The sequence below is a fragment of the Mustela nivalis genome, assembly GCF_964662115.1.
Source record: "Mustela nivalis genome assembly, chromosome: 1".
In the NCBI taxonomy this organism is placed as follows: domain Eukaryota; kingdom Metazoa; phylum Chordata; class Mammalia; order Carnivora; family Mustelidae; genus Mustela; species Mustela nivalis.
In genome coordinates this window covers 94,466,584-94,491,912 of record NC_139020.1, presented here as the reverse complement: position 1 = coordinate 94,491,912, position 25,329 = coordinate 94,466,584, and the positions used below count along the sequence as shown (strand labels likewise).

Here is a 25,329-nt window from a genome sequence, read left to right as displayed (position 1 = left end):
AAAAGCAGTTAAGCCAATTTGAAAGTGGGCAAAAGACAGGAAAAGACATTTCACCAAAGAGGATGGCAAGTAAACACATTAAGAGATGTTGAACATCACTGGCCACTAGGGAAATGCAAATTAAAACCACATTGAGATAAATCATTGCACACCTATTAAAATAGCTAGAATAGAAAATAGTGGCAACACTAAATGCTGGCCAGGATCTCTCATATATTGCTGGTGGGGATATAAAATGGTACAGTCACTGTGGAAAACAATATGACAGTTTTGGGGAAATGAGGAGGTTAGGGTTTGTTTTTTTGTTTTTGTTTTTGTTTTTTAAGGAAGAGAAAGAGCATGTGTGTCAGGGGAAAGGGGCAGAGAGAGAGGGAGAGAGAGAACCTTAAGCAGGCTCAACACCCAGCATGGAGCCCGATGCAGGGCTTAATCTCACCACCCTGAGATCATGACCTGAGTTAAATTGAGTTGGATGCTTAACTGACTGAGCCTCCCAGGCACCCTGACAGTTTTCTTTATAAAACTAGATATTCATCTTCCATATAACCTAGCAATTGTACTCCTTGCCATTTTTTCCAGAGAAACGAAGTCTTATGTCCACACAAAAACCTGTACACAATTGTCCATAGCAATTTAATCCATAAAAGCCAAAAATGGGAAGTAATCTGGTCACCCTTCAAAGGGTGAATCCTTAAACAAACTGTGGTACATGGGTTACTACTCAGCAATGAAAGGGACAACCTGCTGATACAACAACCTGAATAGGTCTCTAGAGAATTGTGAAATTCTATGTGTTTCCATGTATATGACCTTCTTTAAATTACAAAATTTTACAAATGGATAATACATTAGTTGTTGCCAGTGCTTCAGGGATAAGAAATCTGGAGAAAAATTGGTGTAGTTATAAAAGGACAACATGTGAGATCTGTGTGGTAATGGAGCTGTTCTACGTCTTAACTCTATCAGTGTCAATATCCTGGCTGTGGTATTCTACAGTTTTGCAGGATGTTACCATTGGTGCAAACTGAGAGTACATAGGTTGTATTGCTTCTCACTCAGACATGTGAATGCACACTTACCTCAAAATTAAAGTTTTAGGAAAATATATTTAAGTCTTCAGATAAATTATGCCATTATATATTGAAAAATAGGCTGCCTGGTGGCTCAGTTGGTTGAGTGACTGCCTTCTGCTCAGGTCATAATCCTGGAGTCTCGAGATAAGAGTCCTGCGTTGGACTCCCTGCCTGGCTAGGGGTCTGCTCCTCCCTCTGACCTTCCTCCTCTCACACTCTCTCTCATTCTCTCTCTCTCTCAAATAAGTAATATCCTTTTTAAAATGTTGAAAAATATTTTTTTAAAAAAACATGATACATGGTTTCCTGAACAAAGTCATAAGATTTTGTAATTATTCTTTAACTCTATACTAAACATGACAAAAAGTGTTATCATTAGGGGAGTTTTCAATCAAGAGCTGATAATATGGTTTAATACAAAGTTTTTTTGCACATATAATTTCTCAGGGGTGGGGGCCTCATATTTTCACATTGTACTTTTATGACGAAAATATGGAATAAAAATCCCAAATTCACGAAATAAAAAAGGAAAAATGTGGGGCTTGTCTGCTTGAATGCAGGCCAAAAGCTGAAGGAAATTGATATATTATGAATAACAGAAACAACTTCGTTTCAGAAACTAAGTTTATTTTCGAAATTAATTTCAAGCCTATTTGAAAGCAACTGTCATTCTAATAAGAATTAAAATTCAAACCATTTTGGATGATAAATATTTAAAAGCATTTGGTCTGGAAACTAAATGGAACAGAGCAAAGAAACTAATGTTATCAAATCCACTGTGGTGGAGTGAAATGTCTGTTTTGCCGAGAGGATTTTGGTCCATACTGCTAATCTCTAGAAACACATTCTCCTTCTGTAACCACCATCATAGTCATATAAACATGATATTTATTCCTGAAGAATGTGATTCTTATTTCATCTACATTTTCTCTTCTTAATAATCATCTTTAAAAGCTTTACTTAAAAATCCTTTGAGCACCCAATTCCTAAGGCATGAACATATGCAAACAAACCCCTGTCAATATACCTAATCCCCTCTCCGTGATCCAGACTACAAGAAATCCGATAGGCAGTCCCAATTCAACTCTTCTTAGTGTAATTTACCCACGCTTTCACGTTTGAGGTCAACTTCCTCTCGCTGCCATTATTGGAAAGAAACTGCTGTGGTTCCCATGGTACATACTAAACTGGGCAGGCTTAGTAAGGAGCATGAACCAGCAGGAAAAGTGAATTTTAGAAAAGTATCAGTCATGTTTTGAGGGTAAAATTAGAACTTAACTGAGCTTCCATTAACTTTATGTCTCAGTTGTTGTATTAGTTTGCTAGGGCTACTATAAGGAAGTACCACAGACTGAGTGGCTTAAACAACAGAAACTGATCATCTGGAAGCTGGAAGTTCTAAGATCAAACTGTCACAGAGTTGGTTCCTTCTGAGAGTCATGAGGAAGAATCAGTTCCATGCCTCCCTAGCTTCCCGGGTTTGTTGGCAGTTTTATCATACCTTGGCTTATAGGAATATCACCCCAATTTCTGCCTTTGTTTTCACACGGCACTCTTCCTGTGTGTCTATCCAAATTTCTCCTTTTTATGAGAACACCAGTCATTTTGGATTAGGGACCACGCTAACGACTTCATTTTAACTTGACTATCTGTAAATAAGGTCACATTCAGAAGTACTGAGAGTTAAGACTTCAACATATGGATTTTGAGAGAACACAATTCAACTCAATCCAGTATTGTTTGATTTTAATTGACTTGGGAGGGAAAGGGATCACCCAAATCTTCACAGTGACTCTCCTTCCCCTCTGAATGATCTGAATGACTCCCCTTTCAAAACTTTATCAGGCCAATGCTGTGTAGTCTCTTATTGTTATCTCTCACTAAATTTGCTCATGTTAAGCTTTTGGTTATTTCTTTCCTTATTTTGCCCCCACTCCTAACTATTGCCTTAAACTTCTGTTCCTTTCTTGGCAGTGCCTTTGGTCTCATGATAGCCCTCACACAATAAATGGAAGGCAGGAATGTTGCTTTCACCCTGGCTCATATGCCTTCAATTACCATGTGAAAATAGGTCGAATCTCTGTGCAAATGAAGGCACAGTCAACGCCACAAAATGATGGAGAGTTAATGGTAATCCTTCACATGAAAGCTCTTAAATGAACAGAATGTCACCTGACCCAAGGGCATCCCTATACTTTCCACCTACATATAAGATACAAACCAATTTAAAGTAAAAGATTATTGGAGTAAATATTCAAGTACCTTTTAGCATGCCTACATTTAAAGTGATTATGAGTGGTTGTATGTGGGAAAACATATTATTTTTATCTAATAAAATGTTTCATTTTATCCTGAAATCCAGTAGAAAATTATAAGTTTTGATATGCTGAAAAAATATAAAATCATTAACTGAAAAGAAATATTTCAGTGCCAGTACATAATCTTGCACAGTTATAAGATGAAAAGGAAATGAATGTTCTGTGAACTACCTTCTGCTATTAAGCTAATCCATAATAGGGGCCCTGTGCATGCAAGATACAATTCTGATACATCTAGAGAAGAAAATATAGGTCTTTCAGATGTGATAATCTTATAAATGGGACACAGGGGAGGCTCAAGAGTCTCAGTATCTATGGGTGTTTATAGTAATTAGTTCAGTCCTTTCAGTATATAAAAAACTACAATAGAAGCTGTTAGATCCCTCTCATTTCCGCAGTGCTTTTCCATGTAGTACAGGCAAAATGCAATATGCCCTCCTTCCACGGAGCACATTTCTGTGGAATGAATCCTGGTCAAACTAAACATCATGGAATTAGTATTTTAAAGTTGGAATGAATTTTAAAAATTTATTGAGTCCAACCCCTGGCTTACACATGACTCACAAATATTTCATGCTCTCCAGAAGAGTCATCTAATGTTTGATTTCCAGTCTCCGTGATGGGGACGGAAATAAAAAATGAAAGTCCCTTTCATTTTTATACAGTAGTGAAAAGAACAGTTATACCTCATACCTATTCTTTCACTCGTTTGATTACTCATCCAGTTATTCATTGACTCAGCAAATATTTACTGAGAACCTACTATGAAGCCACCAGCACTACACAATGTAACTGCTATAAAAATCTTCCTGGATGGCTTAACCACTTATGAAGAACTTTTCACAAACATTAAGCCATTTAATCCTCACAAAAAACCTGTCAAGTAGAGAATGGTTATCATTATTAATTCACAATTTATATGAGAGATGAGAAAGTTAAAGGTCAGAAGTTAAATCACATGACTAGCGGAAGACTCAAGAATCAAACTCTCTAATTGTACACAGCATTCTTTCCACTGTATTAGCTCACACAAAACAAATCCACCACCCCTTCCACATAACTACCTTGATATACTTGGACACCACAGACTCCTGTTATGATTCCAGGAGCTATCCAGATCCTTCAGCTTTTCTTCTTACAGTTTGGAATTAGATTCCTCACACATCCAGAACCAAGCATGTGATATGACCTGAGCAGAGAAGGGATAAAAGTATTAGTCTCCTTTGAAACAGATACATTTTACCTGAAAGGGTTTTTTTTTAATATTTTTATAGAGATATAATTGACATATAACGTTATATTAGTTTCAAGTGTACAACATAATGATATTCATATATGTTGTGAAATGATCACCACAGTAAGTCTAATTAACATCCATTACTGCACATACTTATAAGATTTTTTTCCTTTTTTGGTTTGTTTTGCTTTAAAGATTTTATTTATTTGTCAGAGAGAGAGTGGGGAAGCACAATTAGGGGGAGTAGGAAGCAGAGAGAGAAGCAGGTTCCCCACCTGCAGGGAGCCCAACTCAGGACTCAATCCCTGGACCCTGGGATCATGACCTGAGCGAAAGGCACATGCTTAACCAACTGAAACACCCACGCACCCCACCTTCACCCAATCCTGAGAAGCGTCAGCATCCTTATTTGATTTAATTGACTTAGCCACCCAGGCATCCCTACAAGCTTTTTTTGGTGATGAGAACTTCTAAGATTGAATCTCTCATCAACTTTCAAATATACAGTACCATATTATTAACAGTAGACACCACGCTGTTCCTTACATCCCTACAACTTATTTACTTCACAACTGGAAGTTTGCATCTTTGACTACTTTCATCTATTTTGCCCACCTCCCCCCGTCCCCTGCACTTCTGGCAACCACCAGTCTGTTCTCTGTGTCTATGAACACGGTTGTCTTTCTCTGACTTATTTCACTTAGCATAACGCCTTCAAGTTCCATTCATGCTGTTGCAAATGACAAGATTTCTTTCTTTTTTCTGGCTGAATAATGTTCATGTGTGTGTGTGTATGACATTTTCTTTATTCATGCATCCACCAAAGAACATGTAAGTTGCTTCTATGAGACAGACACATTGCTGTCTACAAGGAGACTGATTTCCAGGGAGGCAACCAGAGAATACTGTTGATTTATATTGAAGTTGCTACTAATACGTGCTATCAGAAACTCTTCTCTCCTCTCCTTTCTCTGCCCCCTCCTAATTCTGACTTTTATATAGTGGAATTTTGAGACCTGATCGCAAGACTAATGTGTGGCAACTACAATTAGTGTAGGTACTGAGCCAGGATCCCTGAGGCCAAAAACTGAGTGTCTATTAATGCTGTTTATCTTTTTTTATTTTACTTCACTTCTGTATTTTTTTTTTCATTTAGTTATCTTTTTTCTATTTACTGAACACATACTTTTAGATTCAAGTATTAATGTTACTATTAAATAATAGTGATTCAGACCTATGCAAATACTTCACACAAATTAATTTAATCTTACTAGGATCCTGTGAAGCAATTGATAGAAAAGGAAACTTAGGTTTCAAAAAGTTAAATAAAATTGCACAAAGTCACACAACAAGAAAATGCTGGAGCTGGAATTCTAAACAGGTATACCTGACTTTGATCCAGTACCGTATCTCTGTACTAATCACCTTTTTACTCTGAATAACTGAAAACATTGTTTTTGTTTTTCTTTGCACTTTTTAACTGCTAGAATGCTTTTCACATGGTAGACTGCAAAATGGTAGGTTAGTTTTTTTTTTAATTTGGAGTTTTGATCAACCTGACTTTTAGCCTAATACTAGGCTATTATTATAGGTCCATTTTTAATTAATTTCTTATTATGTGACCTTTTCTCCATTTCTTATATTTGTCACAAATCAAACTCACTTCTTTCCCCTAAAACTGTTCATCTAGTTGTATTTCTTATCTCACTAAAAATCATCATTATCTCAAGTTAGAACTTTCATAGTCATTCCAAATTTTGCATGCCTTCTTGTCCCAACACAGAATTTTTCATCAAGTCTATAGAGCTTTCTTCCTAAATATCCCTTAAGTTCTTGATTCAGGTCCTCATAATATTCTCCATATCCTATCATACTGGTCCCCTAATTGATTCACCTGCCTCCAGTTTCCCTGGCTACATTCCACTCCACATAATGGTACCAGATTTACTTTCTAACCACATGGCTAAATATTTTTCCATTCTTACAAGCTGACCCCAATCAATATTCCCAGCTGTATGTATCTCTATTCCCAGCCCCTTGATGCCCACATCTATGCTAGAAGAAACTTATCCTTATTAAATAGCCCATGTTTTTTCACAACCTTGCTCTGATGGAATCCCCTTCCCTCTGTCTGGAATGCACTTCTTGTCCTGGCAAAGAGCCAGCTCCTATCTCCCCAATGTATGCCTGTGTTCCTTCAAGTAGAATTCACTGTTCTGACATTTTTGCCCATAGGAATTTTCATATATAATTCTTACAGAAGCAGTTATGCTTTATTGCAATCATTTTGTTGTTAAGCCTCTCCTGCATCAATATGAGTTCCTCATAAACAAATATCTTGATATTTTTGCTTATCACCCTATTACAGTGCCAAGCACATAGTAAATGTTCGATAAATATTTGCATGAAAGAACACATGTGCTCCCTTTGAAATCTGAGCTGATTAGAAATTTTCCTCTAATATAAGTTGGTCTGTTTAGTTACCTCCCCATTTCTCACTCAATTGGTATTTATTTGTTTTTGTACTGTCAAAATTTCAATTTGGAGATCTCCTATTGCTTCTCAGGCTGGCCTGGGCTCTTTTAGAGTTGCATAGCTCTGAACTTCATTCTGAACTTCTTGAATCTACACGAAATCCTGACTGAGAGATTTTTGTGTATAAGATTTAAGAGTCCTGAGAAACTCATTGATAATAATTTCTCTACTCTTTGATGTGAATTATGACTGATGGCCATATGATAGGTGAGCATCTGCCCTCTCACTGAGACCTTCAGTCCCCTTGATCATCTGACATCCCAGAATTCTACGCAAGCTCATTTGGTCTGATGTCCATAGCTCTGTAAAGCCAAGTCAGCACTGGCACATAGATACATTAAAAAAAATGCCATCTTTCCATTTTACAAATGGGAAAATTAGACCCAGAATGACCAAGTAGACTATCTGATACAGTTAAGCAAGCAGATTCTGTACCGAAAAGAAAGTCTAATAAGGCCTCTGCTCCAAAAACTGGCTCATTTCCCTTCCTTACATGCTTACATATTTCTTTGTGTTTTATTTCTCTAAGGGCTTTATAGAAATTTCTATCATTTGCAATCTGTTCTTCTTAGTTATATGAATCTATTTTCTCTTCAACTAGCATTTTTCTTTCCTTGACTTAAAAAAAGAAAATAAAGAACCAGTTTTACTAAAAACATGTTGCAGCTCTCCTACACTTCAAAAAGTATAGAAGCTAAAATTGACTTACTTTGCTGCATAGTGTGTCATTCATCTAATGGTGTAATCTAAGAGAATAACCTCTGATTTGAAAAATGTGAGGACTCATGTAAGATTGGACTAACTTAGATGCGATGTGAGTACAAGTCATGGAATTTTTTGGCTTGGTGTGTCCTTGGAAATTATCCAGGCGAACCCTTTCTTCACCAAAGATCAGTTAAGCTAAAGCTCAGAGAGGCTAAGTGACTGCTCTGGGGTCACAGATCAGGGTTATCAGTCTGGCCACAAGCAGAACTCAATACTCCTGACTCCTCCTTTACTCGGTGCCTTTTGTACCTTAGTCCGTTTTGAGTATGGAGATCACACCTTGTTGGAACCTTGCCTGGAGACTCTTAAAGCTAAACAATGATGACAGGATGATGGCATGTGAAAGTGATGGTTATTTAATTTGTAAGAGAAAAGAAAGCCTTCTGATGTGCTGCATACTAGGTATCATTGCGAATATGGAAAAACAATTTTGTTGCTGAATGTCTTCAGCTCTATTATCAGAGAGAAGAATTATGGAGGGTCTACCATATCCTAGATTCTGGGAATAGTGGAAAACATGTACCTCACTCCTGCCTTCGAGACCTTAAAACCCAGATGGGAAGACAGATATTAAAGAAATCACTATGAACAATTAAGTAAAAAAAAAAAATTACAATTTGCAATGAGATGAATGGGCTGCTGTGGGAATATGTATGTTACTGAGAGACCTAACCTGGTCTAGATTATAAAGGAAGATGTCCCTGAGGCACCGATGTGGAACCTGAAATCTAGAGGAAATTTAAGGGCTCCAGTGGGAGTATTCCATCGCATGGCCTATCATTAAGAAGATCAAGGATGCTGAGAACACTGCGCTGCTGTGTTCAGATAACTGAAAGATGTACTACACACTGAGGCGAATGCAGTGATAGGAGACAGAATTAGAGATGCAAGTGACACCAGATCAGTCAAAGGTGTGTGGGACATGTTAAGGGATTAGGAATCCATTTAGGTATTTTCAGCAAGGAATAATGTGACCAAACTTACGTTTAAAAAGATCATTCCAGTACCAGTACGAGAATGGATTGAAAGAACAGCATGTAGACATGCTACGTAGGAGGTAAACACCCAGGCCAGGCTAAGACAGGTAAGTAGCATATACTCTAGACTTCCAGCTTAATTTAGCAGTACTCTCTGTCCCACCCAGACCTCCTGTGTTACTTCTTTGTCTTTTTTAATGAAGGCAACAGTTAGTCGACACTGCTATTAATAAATATAATTTAAACAGGAGAAAAGACAGCAGCCACCTAATGGATATTTTAAAGCAATTATCATCGAAGAAGCTTTTTTTGTTGCATTAGGATTGTAATTTTAAATTGTATTTGGACTAATTGCAAACATTCTAATTGTAAAGAGCGTTGATTTAAATGATACATTTTCAGTGCATAAATATGAGTGAGTCATCAACTCAACTATTGAAGTAATGGTAAAGTGCCATCCATTATGTCTATTTTGATTGTGCTCTGTGTTAATTTTTTACTTACGATTTTGGTATAAATTGGATAGTATCAATGTATGGAATATATAGAATAATTCACTGGCTTCATGACAATCCAAAAATATTCTGTCAAATTATTTTGACGACTACCACAATGATCAGACATCATAACAACGTGCTTTTGGAGAAATTTCCCTGAAGTGATTTTTAGGTTTTCAAAAAGAATTGTTTTCACATAAATAAATTATCTTATTTTCTTAAGGAAACCTACAGACAATTTACATCACCTGGTGTGATAAAAGATCCAAGCATAACATATAGATGAGTGCTACCATTTATTATTCTCTTTTTGACAATCTGAATTATCTTTTGGATATGACCCTGAATGATAAATCAAGTGATTTAAAAGTAGAACTCAAAATTGGAAAATTAGAGTTTAAGTGCTTTTATCTTAAGTAGGTGATATGTTCGTGTACCTTGAATAATAAGTGCTCTAGTTCTGAGCTAACTTTATGACAATGGGCTCTTCAGTGAGTGACTTTAGGCTAATGCTATATGCAGGTGCTCGCAGTCAGAGCTAAGTATAAATTATTATATCTACGGACTTTCATGAGAACCCAACTCAGCATATATGCAAACTGTTTTATTCTACAGTTCTTTAGTAGGATAAAATAGTGACAAATAGTACAACATATTCAACCATCACTGAATAATTCTAAGTTTTCTTTGGTAGAAAGACTAATAGTTTTTTTTTTTTTTAAACAAAATATTTTGTTTTGTATATCATTATTTCATCTCATTCCCTGGGGTGTGTCATTCTTTAAGAAAATGTATTTCCCTAAAATTGTGTTTTGATTTAAAGGAGAAATGTTTCTTTGCTCAGACAATATGTAATACCATTTTCCTCCCAAGTTGGCCAGGGGCATACACATGCCTGAAACTCTGGCTGTGACGGGGCCGTATTTGTTTGTTTCCGTTGAAACGGAATCGTTTTTCACCATTTCTTTCTTTTTGAAATCCCTGGTTTTACTGACCATCAAAGACAGCGGGTAATGATAGTTCCCACTTCAATAGCCAGGACATAGGGCTGAGTGGTAAAGCAAACTCCTGCGTGTCTGCTTCACGTTCCTAAAATAAGGGAACCCAACACGGAGACTGAAGGAGGCTTTTACGTTCAAACACTTCCAGCTCTGCTAATTCTGTCCCAACATGGACCTGCGTGTGCCTTTTCATTTTAGATACCTCACCCTTTTCCTAATTACACAAAACCTGAAAAAAAAGAAAAAAAAAACCCACAAATCTTATTTCTTCTAGGTTGGTCGCATTGAAGACTTTCTATACCAATTAGAGGACAGTTTCTTAAAAACTAAAAAACTGAGAACTGCCCGAAGGCAAAAAACAAAACTGAAGCGGCTTCAAACTGTGCAGCAAAACTAGGCACTGGGGAGCAGGTGCTGTCATGAAGAGGTCCCAGAGGAAGGGGCGGTGGTCCCCCCCCCCCCCGAGGGTGACCAGTCCAGTAACAAAGGCTGAGCCAAAGAAGTGAGGGCACCCCCAACCGGCTCGTCTTTACAAAGGGATTCTAGACATCTTTCATTTCCACTGGCAGCAATAAATGTTCTCAACACGTTTGATTTGACTCCGGTTCCAATTTGACTTACTTCGTTCAACAGCTTATAAAATAACCATTGCTACCTCTTTCACCTACTTTATTCTTTCAAAATCTACTAACATTTACCAGGTCGACTCAAGTATGCTTATTATATTCATGCGCATCATTAAGAATTACTCACATGTCATGTACAGATATGGACAAACAATATATGTGCAGATTTCTCAAGTAAATACATCAAAATCTTTAAAAAATAATAAAAATTATAAAACTCATAATATACTTTCTCAATCCTATGGAGAGAAGTCTTATGTGGTTAGGCAGATATTATCAGTTGAGTTGTCTCATTAAAATCTCTGTTCTTTCCTCTGGGTCCTTTATATTCCCTTCCCTTAAATGTGTGATTCAGCACAAATGCACAGACCTGACAAGGTAGTGAGTCAAAAGCCATCACTCAAGACCTCCACTGACACCACCAAGGGGTGTGAAGAAAGGTAAGAAGGAAGAACTCAGACATAGAGTAAAATAAACAGGAAATCGGATTTTTTTTTAATAATGGGAAAAAATGAGTAGGATCTCTGAGAACATTGATAATAACATGAAAAGGAAAAATGAATAAAATACATAGTGCTGAATTTTTCATGATACGATAAGATTGTAAAGTCATCAATTAATAATTTAATCTTAAATGTATGTCAGATTGTGTAGTCATAAGTATGCAAGGTATAACTACTTTTAAATTTTGAAATAAAATGACTTTAGTTTTCCAGGGGACCATCTTACCTTTATCAAATCGTCCCCTTTTTTACCCCACGTCAGAGAATCCATCACTGTTACCACCGTCCCTCAGGCTAGTTGCTAATACAGTTGTAGGCAGTTAAAGGCTGTGAAGTTTAAGAAACTCCTTTTTGTTTTTAAACTCACACTGTCATAGCATCTCCGTTCTATTTTTGTAAGTACTGGAAAATAATTTCTTTCTATGGGAACTTGAGTCCAGCCAAATGTGGGAATCTAAAGTAAACGGCCCAGACTCCCATCTGACCACCTCTGATGTTATCAGGTCTCAACCATTGTGAGAATTCTCCATTATTTGAAGAAGAAAAAAAATCTCATAACATCTCTAGGAAATGAAGCTTGTTCACTTTGAATTTTAACTTTAGTGTTAAAATTTTATTTTCCAAAAGGATTTCTATGCTCTGTAACTGTTTTTTGGTTCTTAATTGAGATAAAATCTTACACTGCCTGTTTGTTTACTCCTCTGTTTTATGGAAATCCTATTGATATTCAATAGCTGATCAATTGCTTTATCTTTGGTTTTTGAAAATCAGAGTCCTCTCATTCCACAGTGCCTGAAGATTGTATTTGAAAATAATATAATTGCAATTACTTGATTACGGCTTCAGTGTTTGATCACTTTCTCCAAATCCAACACTAAATGTCCATAGGTTATTTTGGCTGGTGCCTGGTTAGGGACAGATAGAGAAGAAAGTTTCTAGTCAGTGTTAGGAAGGATGATGTATAATGGAAATCCAAAACTTTCAAAAGAAACTTCTTTTCAGAAAGAGAGAATCTTCATAGCTTTGCAGTAAGGTATCAAGGTAACATATCTTTAGAATTCTTAATAAGTTCAACAGCATTGTCCATAGAAATGAATTTTGCTCCTGATCTCAGTTTCTGCGTCCATCTCAAGAGCCTTGCATAGCAACAATGCAGCATAAATTTACTGCACCTGGCCTCCCATCCTTTCTTTCTTTCTTTCTTTCTTTTTTTCTTTTTGAAAGCAGAAAGGGGCAGAGAGAGAGAGTGTGAGAGAGAGAATTTTCAGCAAGTTCCACGCCCAGTGAGGAGACAAAATGGGGCTTGAGCTCAGGACACTGAGATCATAATCTGAGCCAAACCCAAGAGTCAGATGCTTGACTGACTAAGCCAGCCAGGTGCTCCATCCCGTTTTTGTTTTTAAGTTCTCTTAAATATTTGTAAAGTAATAAAGTAAATAAAAAACAAATATAAAGGATTTGTAAAGTAATATGGTATTAGTAAAATAATAATTATTATTATTAATAGTAGAGAAAGCAAAGTTTATAAAGTACTTTCAGAATGTTTATTTCATTTCAACTTCACAAGAATTTCATATATACATTTTCTCCATTTTACAACTGAAGAAACCAAGAACCAAAGAAGGTAATGCCTACCTTAAATACAAATACTTGTTTTGTCCTCTACTTGCTATTTGGAATGTGATCCATGGGCCAGCAGTATCAGCATCACCTGGGAATTTGTGAAAAATGCAGAATTTTAAGCTCCTCCCCAGATCACGTGAATCTGAATCAATGTTTTTAAGAAGATCCCTAGGTAGGGGTGCCTGAGCGGCTCAGTAGATTAAGCATCTGACTCTTGGTTTTTGGCTCAGGTCATGACCTAAGGGTCATGAGATTGAGCCACCACAGAGCTCTGTGCTGAGCATAGAGCCTGCTTAAGATTCTCTGTCTCTCTCTCCCCTGCCCCTCTTCCACATTACCCCCCACCCACATTCTTAGTCTCTCAAAAAAAAAAAAAAAAAATCCCTGGGTGATTTATATGCATATTAAAGTCCAAGAATTATTCCTTAACTGTATTGGAAATATTTCCTTGTCAGCTCAAAGCCAACCTGACACAGGGACTAATGATGTAGCCTCTCTTAAGTTTTGGTTCAAATTAGTATCTCCTAATATCATTTTTGCAGAGGTTTATGGACCAAAAGAAGCAAAAACTTAAAGCTCGGTGATAATAGGATAACTACTTTCTCTCTGCCATTTTCTTGAAGAAAATGGATTTTATTCTGTAACATTACAAAGACATGTAGTGAAACAATAACAAAAAAAGACATATTAGCCAAAAAGGAGAAGCGATATACACTTGATAATCAGACCAAGTGAAATCTTATTAATTGTATAACTAGTCCACGCCATAAATGCTTCAATAATCTCAGCTTCCTTTGTCTTCTACTACTTCCCATGCCCCTCCAACATTTGCTGAAGCATCTGGAAGACTCTCCTGATCTCTGGTGTTGGGGGCAACTTCCCTATCAAAATGTCTAAACAGATTCTTCTCAACTTGTCTATATTAAGATGATAAATTCCGTTCATAAAATATACTGGGAGGTTGGCACTGGGTATTCTTTTGTAAGAAATAGTTCAAGTACACAAGTCCCACACCCAAAGGAAGAATTTCGAAGGAGACTGCCCATGATCACGTGAAAACCACATATGTTCTGATCCACATCTGCCTTGATGCCAGGCCCTTGATCATTTTCAATCAATCCTAGGTCGTTCTTCAGGGCCTGTGGTGTTGTTGGATGAGTAGGGATTCAGAATATATCACCCTAAAATATCTTGAATAAAGATACTTAAGAAACAACCAATTTAAGAACATTCTGAACGTCCTCTGTCCCCCTGAAAGCAGGAAATAAACCTCTCACGCGACAGGGACTCTCCCTGTACCAGGAGGATAGAAGACAACCTTATCACTAGAGATAGGGCCGAGAAGGCTTTATCAATCTTGTTAACTCTTTACCATTTGCTACCCCAAGCCCAAACCCCTCTGCCTTGTTAATTCTATACAACCATCATTTCTTTTTCTTTTTTTTATTTAAAGATTTTATTTATTTATTTGACAGAGGGACAGCGAGAGCAGGAACACAAGCAGAGCGATTGGGAGAGGGAGAAGCGGACTTCCCCCTGAGGAGGGAGCCCCATGCGGGGCTCCATCCCAGGACCCTGAGATCATGACCTGAGCCAAAAGCAGACGCTTAACCAACTGAGTCACCCAGGTGCCCAAAACTTATTATTTGTCTAAAAAGCATAAAAGCTGCCTGCTCTGGTAACCTTTTTGAGTCTCATATATTTGAGGGGCTCCTATTCATACATACATACGTAATTAAAGTTTTTCTCCCATTAATCTTTTTATACAGGAGTGTCTTGGCCAAGAACATAGAAGGGAAGAAGAAAGTTAGTTTTTGTCCCTTATAGATGTTTGTTTTTCTCATCTTTCCAATTTCCAACTTTTCAAACCTATAGAAAAGTGACAAGAATAGTAAAAATCACTGATGCACTCTTCACATGGACTTCCCCAGTTATTTCCCCAGTTGTGAAAATAACCTTTTTGCTTTCTCTCTGCTCCTTGTATCTATCTATCTGTCTCTGTCTCTGTCTCTCTCTCTATCTCAGTTTTGCTCTCTTTCATCAAGTAAAATCCATTAAAACATGTCCCATAGAAAAACCAGGTTGTTTCCTTTAGAAAAATCACCTTGTCATGAATACACCGTGCCCATCTCCTCGTTCAGATCTAAATTTGTTCTCTGCATCAAATGCAGCCAAGTGAGCACCAATACATAGACACCGTCAGGGGAGGAGGTTTTGGACAGCACACACCACACTGCCCCTCTCCTCCTCACTTCTAGCTCTTCTCTGGCATTATTTCTTCTTCTTCTTCTTCTTCTTCTCCTTTTTTTTTTTTTTTAAATAAATAAAAGATTTTATTTATTTATTTGACAGAGAGATCACAAGTAGGCAGAAAGGCAGGCAGAGAGGGGGAAGCAGGCTTGCCGCTGAGCAGAGAGCCCGATGTGGGGCTCGATCCCAGGACCCTGAGATCATGACCTGAGCCTAAGGCAGAGGCTTTAACCCACTGAGCCACCCAGGCGCCCTCTCCGGCATTTCTTTGATGGTCACAGCAGCATCCAGCAGGAGCAGGGTCCTCAAAGAAGGAAAAGCCAGTAGCAAGGGCCATTGGCTGGTAATTCATACTTTTGTGTATCTTTGAGGGTAGCAAGTCTTCATTCTTTGGGAACAGATCATGCAATTTTTGAAAAGAGCCAAAAATCACTCAGAACCTGAATTGGTGACATTATTCTATATTTAAATCATGGGCCCCTCTGAAGTAACAGCATGTACACAGGCAACTACATTTAAATAAGTATAGCTCTTTTCTGAAGAGAACATCTGTACTTTGGTTATCTACATGCTAATATATTTGTTTAAAATATCTGTCTTCTCAAGCACTACTATATGCTTCTGATGGGACAGAACATTGGATAAATTAAAAACCTTCTAGAAAGGAATGTGTCAATATGTGTCATGAGCTCTAAAAATATTTATAAACTTTGCACAATAATTTCACTTTTAAGAACCTATACTAAAGGAGTGATAAAATACGATTTAGAAGATAAAAATTCAAAGGTGTTCATCACAGGGTTATTTTAAAGAGAAAAATAAAATGAACCCAACCAAAATTTTCCAATATAGGTAATAGACTAAATGATTTATGAGTCTATCCAATGTTTAACCTAGTAACATAAAACTTTAACAGTGTTAAAAGAAAAAAGCAAGATATAAAACTATATACAGCACAATTATAACTAGGTTATAAAATACATGCTTATAAAAGACTGGAAGGAAATACAAAATAAATTAAAAATGGTTATCGTTAGTAGGAGTACTTATGGGTGATTTTATTATCTTTCCCTTAACACTTTACAATAAATATATGTTCCTTGATAATAAGAAAAATCCTTTAAAAACTCATTATTCAATATTATTCTGCAGAGAAAGGCCAATTCACATCAGCTTTCCTTTGCCCTTTTATAAGGAAAACATATATTTTGATACTTGCATCATAGATCATTGCTGTTGCATAGACAGAGGCCTTTGGAAGCATTTTATTTACAGAATGCCCATGGCATAAAATTTTTTATGACTACCTCTACCACACATCCCTGAGACACACAGTCTGGAAGGTCACGAAAGTAACTTTCACATGGTACCAATTATAATGTTTCACCTGCCTTTATAAATAACAACATGATACCATGTGTGGATTAGCCCTATTTCCTTTGCTTATGTTCCTCATACCTGTCTTCTCCAAATGTTTCGTTTCATTCTTTCCCTGCACTTACAGAATATCACCTCATAAAGGAGGAGATGATCAGAGACCAAAGTCCCTTAAATCAAATGTATTCAAAGTTGGAAGACCACTGGTAGAACAAAGCTTTAATTTACAGTGGCTTGATTCATTGAGATGGCATGATGGAACCCAAGTTCAGTCAGATATTTCACAAGTTGCCTAATGCATTCAAAAGTGCCCTGGGCTCCCAGACAAGGACACAAAGGCCTATGGGGCAGCCTTGACAAGCAGCAAATTGTCAAGACAGAATGGACTGGAATGACACATAGGGGCAGACTCCAGTTTTTGACAGGTCATCAAAGGAAGAGAAAAATCAGAAAACAGACCCAATGAGTATCCCAAAACTTATAAACGTAAGCATATTCTGCTTGTGCCTCAATGAAAACAAACCAAAAACACTCAGACTACATGAGATAATTAGAGCTCAAAATCACTGTCGACACACAATCTTTAATAAATGGCATGGAAACTTGAAAATTAACTATTGCTTATGTTCCTTCATTGTGATCTATTGATCTGAGGCAATGTGCCAAAAACACATGCCATGAATAATCAAGACCTTAACTTTCTTTTTAAGTAAGTGTTTAGGGAAGTAGAAAGGCAAATATTTCATGAGAAATGGGTAGTCTGAATCCCTAATATCAATAACAAGTCTGCCTCTTCTCTAAGCCTTGTACAATAGGTTTATAGATATGAATAGCTGTGTCAATCCCTACTTCCTCAAAACCAAAAGGGGAAAATTGGTGTAGTGTGGCTATCAAAAGTGCATCCCTAAGAAACAGTACCTCTCGGGGGCACCTGGGTGGCTCAATGGGTTAAAGCCTCTGCCTTCAGCTCAGGTCATGATCCCAGGATCCTGGGATGGAGCCCCGCATCGGGCTCTCTGCTCTGCGGGGAGTCCGCTTTCTCCTCTCTGTCTCCGCCTGCCTGTCTGCCTACTTGTGGTCTCTGTCTATCAAATAAATAAAATAAAATAAAATAAAATAAAATAAAATAAAAATCTTAAAAACAAAAAAAGAACAGTACCTCCTATAGAGACCACTCGATTCAAGCCAACTGGCAGTGATAGTAATCATAATATGGAAAACAAAATAGGCTTAGATTTTGAAGACCTGTTCTAGATCTTTCATAAAGGGAAATAATAAATTTTTCCATTCTTAATGAGATTTCAGTAAGGAGAAAATGAAATAATGAACTATGAAAGGATTTTTAAACTCTGAAACAGTATTACCTTGCCTTTATTGACAACTCACTGTAAGGTAGGCATTGTCCCATTTAGTCCTCATTACAAAACTCAGGCCAGAAATATTATCTCTTTCCACAGATGAGTAATCTGAGGTCCAGAAAGTGAAATAACTTCCTTTTAGACAGAAAGTAGCAAAACTAGGGTTCAAACCCAGAGTTGGGACTTAATATATTATTTCTTTGTGTTTTATTATATTACTGTTTTTAAGATTTGCTGGTTCTCAGATAATACTAACATTATACATACCTGAGATTGCCCAAAAATGACTCCAGGAGCTTGCTCTGTGTCCAATACTGTACCCACTAGCCAAGTAGGAATATCAAGGACCTGAAATGTGCCTAGCACAAAAAACTAATTTTAATTTAAACTTTATTTTTTAAATTTTTTTAAAGTTGAATTTAAAAATTCATACTTAATTTAGGTATTGGAAAACTTCAAAGTATTTATTTGGAACAATTTGGAGATGAAAATCTACTTTCCTTTTTTTTTTTTCTTAAAGATTTTATTTATTTATTTGACAGAGAGAGACACAGCGAGAGAGGGAACACAAGCAGGGGAGTTGGCGAGGGAGAAGCAGGCTTCCCACTGAGCACGGAGCCTGATGTGGGGCTTGATCCCAGGACCCTAGGATGATAACCTGAGCCGAAGGCAGACACTTAACGACTGAGCCACCCAGGCGCCCCAAAAATCTACTTTCTAACTGTAAATTGTATGAAATCTATATACAGATAAAGTATTTCCAAAAGAAGTTTAGTGTCCAAATTGAGAAATTCTGTAAGTCTAAAATACACACCTGATTGACATTAAAGACTTAGTAATTTAAAAAAATGTAAAATATCTCAATATTAGTTTTTATATTGATTACATGTTGAAAAATTTTGGATATAGTAATTTAAATAAAATGTATTATTAAAATGGATTTCACATTTTTATTTCCTTTTTCAACTGTAGTTAGTAAAACGCTCACACTTGCACATACGGTTCCTATACATATACGTACTTCTGTTGATCAACACTAGCCTGGATAAGTCATCTGCAACTGAGACCTCTCCCCTCTTACCAGCAGGAGTTGCTGATGAGGAACTTGGCCTTTCTATCCTAGTGGTAAGTTACCATGGACCCCAGGTTCCCTTTGTTTCCTCAATTCTTCACAAATTTATTGTTTCTTTGTCTAACATATAAAAGTGCATTGATCACTTCTTTGGCGCTCCTGTAGGTATAAAATTAAATTTGTTTTTCTCTGGTTAATCCGTTTTATGTCTGTTGAATTATTAGACTAATCAAAGAACTTAGAAGGGAAGAGTAAGAAAGTTCTCCTCTCCTACACTTGCCCTATAAGATGAGAGATTGAGAAACAGGTCCTGCTCCTAGAATGTTCACCCTAGAATGTGCACAGTGCACTGCACACAGCACACCTTTCTATTCTTGCCATTCATGTCATGTCACCACATCTTGCTGAACATTGCTTAAAGTTCCCCTAGCAAAGCCTTTCTAACCCATCGAACTGTAGAATTTGCCTTGGCTCATGACAGATGGTGACTACGAAGGGACCCACCTTACACAACAGGGGCTCCTGGGAATACTCGGAGAAAAAGATCTAGGAAAAGTCTGAACTTCTTCCCAATAGAAAGATAGGTACTCAAAGAACAATGAGATCTGTGATCTTATTGTAAGTGTGACACATGTGTAATTAACACCAGAGAAGCCAAGGGCATACTGGTTACATTTGTAACCAGTGTTGGTCTCCTGAGGCACATTATCCCATAAACACATAAGTGGCTTTAAAGCAAGATTCCTGTACTAACACACAATGCTGCATTTAACCCAGAATAAAGCTGAAACACAATACAACTTATATACTCCAGGGACAGGGGAATCCCTATCTGCTAGCAAGCTTGACAGAGGGCTACCTATTGATGAGAAAATCTACCTCTGTTTAAACGCTAATTAAACATCTACTGAGAGCATCCACTATATGCCAGGACATAGAATAGACATTAAGAGAGTAATGTGAAATAATATAAAAAGCATTAGCTTTTTCATTATGTGATCGAGGTCTCCAGTCTCCCAATCTGGGAAATCATGATAGTAGTCCTCAAATGCGTATTGAGAGCCTTAAGTCAATCACGTATTTTAACGACTTAGGGAGTGACGTAGTAAAGACTTTAAATTTTAGCTCCCTCCCTCTGAGAGCTAGAAAAGTGGAAAAGAGTCCCTGGCCTGAAGGAGTTAATGCCATATGGCCGGAAGGGGTGGGGAGCAGACCAGACTCTTCCTTGGGGCTCCTAACGCAGTGCTATAGCTGAGGGTAACCAAGGACAGGCACGGTGGCAGGAAGGAAGTAGAGCCACTGCAGAATGTGGGTGTGAAGGTAGGAGAGGAAGGGCCAGGAATGTGACCGGGAAGATGAAAGAAATTGAAATGATCTAAAACGATCCCAGAACATAAAGGAAGAATTCCCTCCTTAAATATAAAATTGATTTTCAATTTGATTTCTTGTCATTTGCCTTTCCTAAAAATGTGTAGCATGGAAAAACCACTTATTTGAGGAATTTAAAGAACTATGTTCCAAATAATCACAACTTTAAACTAAATATGTTGTGTTTTACCAGAATTCTAGATTTTTATGAGATGGAAACATGCCTTCCCCCTTAAACTCTACAACTAGGTGTTTGGGGTAAGTTGTTGTTTTTTGGTTTTGGGTTTTTTTTTTTTCCATTTTCTCTCAAAATCTCAAATTTGTCCACTCCACTCCCTTGGTTCCCATGGTCACTGTCTTAGTTCTGCCTTTTTATCTTCTTTCTGTCATTTCCTGATGGGCCCTGCTTTCCAATTTGTCCTTGCTCCAATCTCTCTTCCGTGTCATGACCAGAGCACCGTCTCAGGATCCCACAGTGCCTGCACTTCTTACACATTCTGCAGCTCCCCATTTCTACAGATGAGCCCCAGCCACCTGGAATGCACAGGGAGGGACTACAAGTGTCCTGCCTAATTGCCTGCCCCAGGTCTTGAGCAGCCCTGCCCCGGGACACGCCCTATCTGGGACATGATGGGTTTCGCACCCTGGCCATCTCTGCCTTCCCTGTGCCCTTGCCTTCTCTCTACTCTGCCTTCAAATTCTCAGCTCCAAATGTCACTGACCCTTTAAAACCTTCATCCATTTACTTCTCCCTCCTCCACCCCTGGGCAGATTCTATCACACTTCCTTAGCATTTACAGAGTGCTTCGTACATACCGCTAGCACAACTCTGGTCATATTGGATCGTATGAGAATGGATTATTTTTTTAAGATTTTATTTATTTATTTGACAGAGAGAGAAAGCACAAACAGGGGGACCAGCAGGCAGAGGGAGAGGGAGAAGCAGACTCCCTGCAGAGCACAGAGCCCAATGCAGAACTCAATCCCAGGCCCCCAGGATCATGATCTGAGCTGAAGGCAGACACAACCCACTGAGCCAGCCAAGCATCGCTAGGACATCTTTTCTGTATCCTCAGTTTAACACTGGACATGGGCAAGGTATCATCTTCAAAAATTAGAGCAGGTAGTATAAAGTGTCCAGGATAGAGTGAATGTCTTTAAAAAATTTATAGAAAAGAAGAAAATTAGAGACTAGAAAAGGAAAGACCAGGGGGAGGTTTTTTAGCAACTGAATTTAAAATTTAACACAATTGGTTCTTAACCTAGTTCCTAGAGATGAAGTTGCAGTGCTGTGATCGAGGATAACCCACATTGTTTCTGTGAATGTCACTCACCCCATCTGCAAAGTGGCAATAATAATAGTAGATGTTACCGCCCTGGCACTGTGATGGAAGTAAATGAATTGCAAGAGTGGCTGTAAAATTCCCGTTTTGAATTGAATCCAAGGTCATTCTGTTTTTAAAAATGTATTTTTCAGAAAATTGGAAATTTGCTCTAAAATTTTTATTGAAAAAATATTCTCTTTTGTTGAATAATGATAGGAGATAAAACACGCTACAGTTCCAACTCATCCCCCTTTATTAATGAATTAAGCCACATCAAAATGCAATAAAAAGGGTAAAAGAGGCTCCTAAGAAGCATTCAAATTTTTATCTGTCATTTCCCTTCCATAAAATGAGCATTTCTATTAAAATGATATTACATAAAAATGGAATTTTAATGTGTGGAGATTCTTTAAAATCATAAGACCACCTGGTAAAAGGCAGGCTTAACACTTCTTCTCCCTCCCTAGAAATTAGGAATGAAAGAAATAAAAAATGATTAAAATCAGGAAATGCAAAACCAAAATAGCCACAAAATAAATGTGCTCCCCAAATGTGGAAATGTCAGGGCACCCAACTCAAAGATGCCATTGTTAGGAGTATTAGGCTCTTGCTTGGCAGTGCACAGGAGGTAAGAAGGTCCACATGGGTCATGAAAGCACATAGGTCGTGCAGGAAGGCATGTGCAGGAAGGTTGTGCAGGAAAAAAGACCAGTCTGACCGAGAGACGGGGACTGTGACACTGCAGAGTGGAAAACGTGCCATGAGAGTCACCGTAGGCAAATATACAATAAAGTGGAAAGGATGGTCATTCCCAAGGGAAATGGGTTCCACAAAGAATAGGGAAAAGGTGTGTTGCTAAATATCTATCAGTAGTCAGGCTATGATGTCATTTTCAAAATACGACTATAGATGATGAATAGAAAACATTTTAAATTGAGAAGTGTTGAGACAACAAGCATAAAAGCTCATACACTGTATTTATAAATATTTGGGGGATGTGAATATTTCTCTTGATCGGCTCTGAAGAATTTTAATTTTTTTCTCATTTATATTTGTAATTGAAGCATTGCTACTCATTTTTTCTCAGATCTCTCTCATAGGCACCAAATTTTAATATCTAAGTCAATCTTTGGGGAAGAAATAGCATCAAGAACTCCCCTTCAGAACAAAACAATGATGTTCTTTCCTCAAAGAAACCAAATTTAAAGTCTACCAAAACAAAAACAAAAAGCCTGCATGTAAAAAAAAAAGGTAAGAAAAATCACATTATAGGGATTCAGTGCATTTAGTAGTCTTTACTGTGGAGCCCAATCATCCTTCAGCTGACCTTCAAAAAAAAAAATAACACACTAGTTCATCAAAATATTTATTTCCCATTTGTCCTTTTCTTCATTGAAATAATTTTTAAAAAGAAAGAAACCTTGAAGGAATTCACAGTGAATCTCCTGACTCATTTGGATGTCATGTACAGCATGCAGAGATCAGGAAAGCTGTTTGCAGCACACATGATTAGGGGATATTGGTCTTCAAGGCTTTGCTTTCTTCCAAATAGTGTAAAATCTCCACAGTTGCCAGTATGAAGGAATTCAGACTATCTCCTTTGAGAATTCCACAGGACAATACAGGCACCCAAGCTGTTCACCATAGAATGCCAGGGCTTTTGTCAGACTGACACTGTTACTCTCTGGAAAATATTTCCCATCCTGTTTCAGAAGACCTCTTCATGAAATAGGTCAAGAGTCCGTCTGAGCAACTCCCATATGAAATCTTCTGGAGATGTGGAGATCAGAACGGCTGTCAGATCATTAATCCACATAATCAAACTCTCTCCCTTCTTTGGTGTACCTCTTTGGTACTAGAATACAATCTTCTATTAAAACCTGAGAGCAGTCTCCCTTAGGATTGTCTAAGGGGTGGCTACATGGTTTTCACAGGTGTTCCTTACATCCGTCAATCACCATTGTGTCAATCTCTACCATAGTGACCATCTTTGGTTTCGGTTTGACTATTTCACATAATATGCCCCCTACCTCCACCACCTGGAGTCAGTGTATCTTAGCCACCATACGTAGTCTTTCCTACTGCTTGGGATGGCCTATGCGAATCACACTCCACTGGATGAACATCTCCAAACTGCTTCGAGTGTAGAATTTTGATGTTCTTATAAGGGGAGTCTTCATCATACACAACTTCATCGATGCCAGGAGACCATCAGTAGTGAGCCAATACCTGTCAAGGCCCTCCTTAAACTACAGGTGGTAATCTCTACACCTCCACACCTCCTCAGTATGGTCCTTACCCAGTTCTTTCATTCTTTCTTCTACTGGTTTCAAAAGACTGTCAACTTCCTGGCCTTGCAAATCGTCACCATAACTCTACGCGTCCAACAACGCCAATCCATGTGGGTAAATTCTCAAATTGGCGAAGCTACCATTTTCGTTTCTACACATCATTAAAATAACCATTTGCACACCATTTGCTAGGTGTGCCCCAACTCTGTCTTCCCTTACTCCTGGAAAATGGATTGGAGACCCTTTTAGAATGGTCTCACCACGAATGGCCCAGCGTGCCAGTGCTGCAATGCTGTCATAGCAGGGGGAGACCCTGCTATGCGGAGGCGGCTTCAGGAGACCAGGGGACCATGGGCACGCCAGACTGCCCAGGGAGTGCCTCTCAGAAGAATTTTAATTCAAAAAAAGATAAAAAAATGTATGTGAGAGCAAAAGACCCAACAAACAAAATTCTTTCAGGGTATTAGCTGAGTACCTCGGAGGGGGCAGCGCCTCCATAGTCCCTCAGACACAGCTAAAGAAATAACTTTTCTTACACTAGTGTTTCCCCAGTGTACTCGAACTGGGTCTCCCAAGGGATTTCATTCACTGTTAACCATCTTTCATAAGCAGGAAAGATCTAGCTCAAAACACTCAATGTACTACGTCTACAGGGCCACAAATCACTAGGACTATTATCTCCCATTAGGCTTTCTTACCTCGCTGTCAGATACCAATACTGATGACATTTTACATTTGCTGTAGGTCATTTATAAGAAATATATATTTGGTCATTTAAAATATACATTTTCTTTATTTATTTGCCTCCTCCCACAGTACTTAACTGACCCCAAAGAGAGATAAAGTTATCACTTGTTATGTTAATGAGGTGACTTTTGCAAAGCGCTTAAGGATGGAGCCTGGGGGCCCCTGGAGCCAACCCTGGTATCTGAGGGTGAGAACGCACAGTCCCACCCCTTGACCCATGGGGTGGGGTAAATGGTAAAGGTCGGAACAGTTGCCAACCACAAATGATTTGAATCAGTCATACCTATGTAATAAAGCCTCCTAAAAATCCAAAAGGCCGGGAATCAGAGACTTCCAGGTTGAAAAACATGGGGAGATTTGGGGCAAGTGGTGTGCCTAAAAAAGGC

At 38.0% G+C, this 25,329-nt stretch overlaps 1 protein-coding gene and 1 pseudogene across 4 annotated transcripts in view; one reads left to right on the top strand and one right to left on the bottom strand.

The window, feature by feature from the left end:
* SPATA16 (spermatogenesis associated 16) overlaps window positions 1–19,078 on the top strand; it is a 253,671-nt gene extending 234,593 nt beyond the window's left edge. For 2 of the 3 annotated variants that reach the window (XM_082688990.1, XM_082688991.1), the window contains exon 11: window positions 10,678–11,001. In XM_082688990.1, the coding sequence (XP_082545116.1) occupies window positions 10,678–10,800 (123 nt within the window). In that variant the 3' untranslated portion in view covers window positions 10,801–11,001. Of the gene's footprint in view, window positions 1–10,677; window positions 11,002–18,682 lie in introns of those variants that run through there. The other variant, XM_082688992.1, reaches the window with a different exon arrangement.
* A 4,353-nt stretch (window positions 19,079–23,431) lies between these two features.
* LOC309859725 (spermine synthase pseudogene) lies at window positions 23,432–24,694 on the bottom strand (annotated as a pseudogene). Its single transcript has 2 exons — window positions 24,672–24,694; window positions 23,432–24,575 (listed from the first exon to the last, which is right to left on the bottom strand). The product of its transcript is annotated as a spermine synthase pseudogene (transcript).
* Window positions 24,695–25,329: the final 635 nt, after the last annotated feature.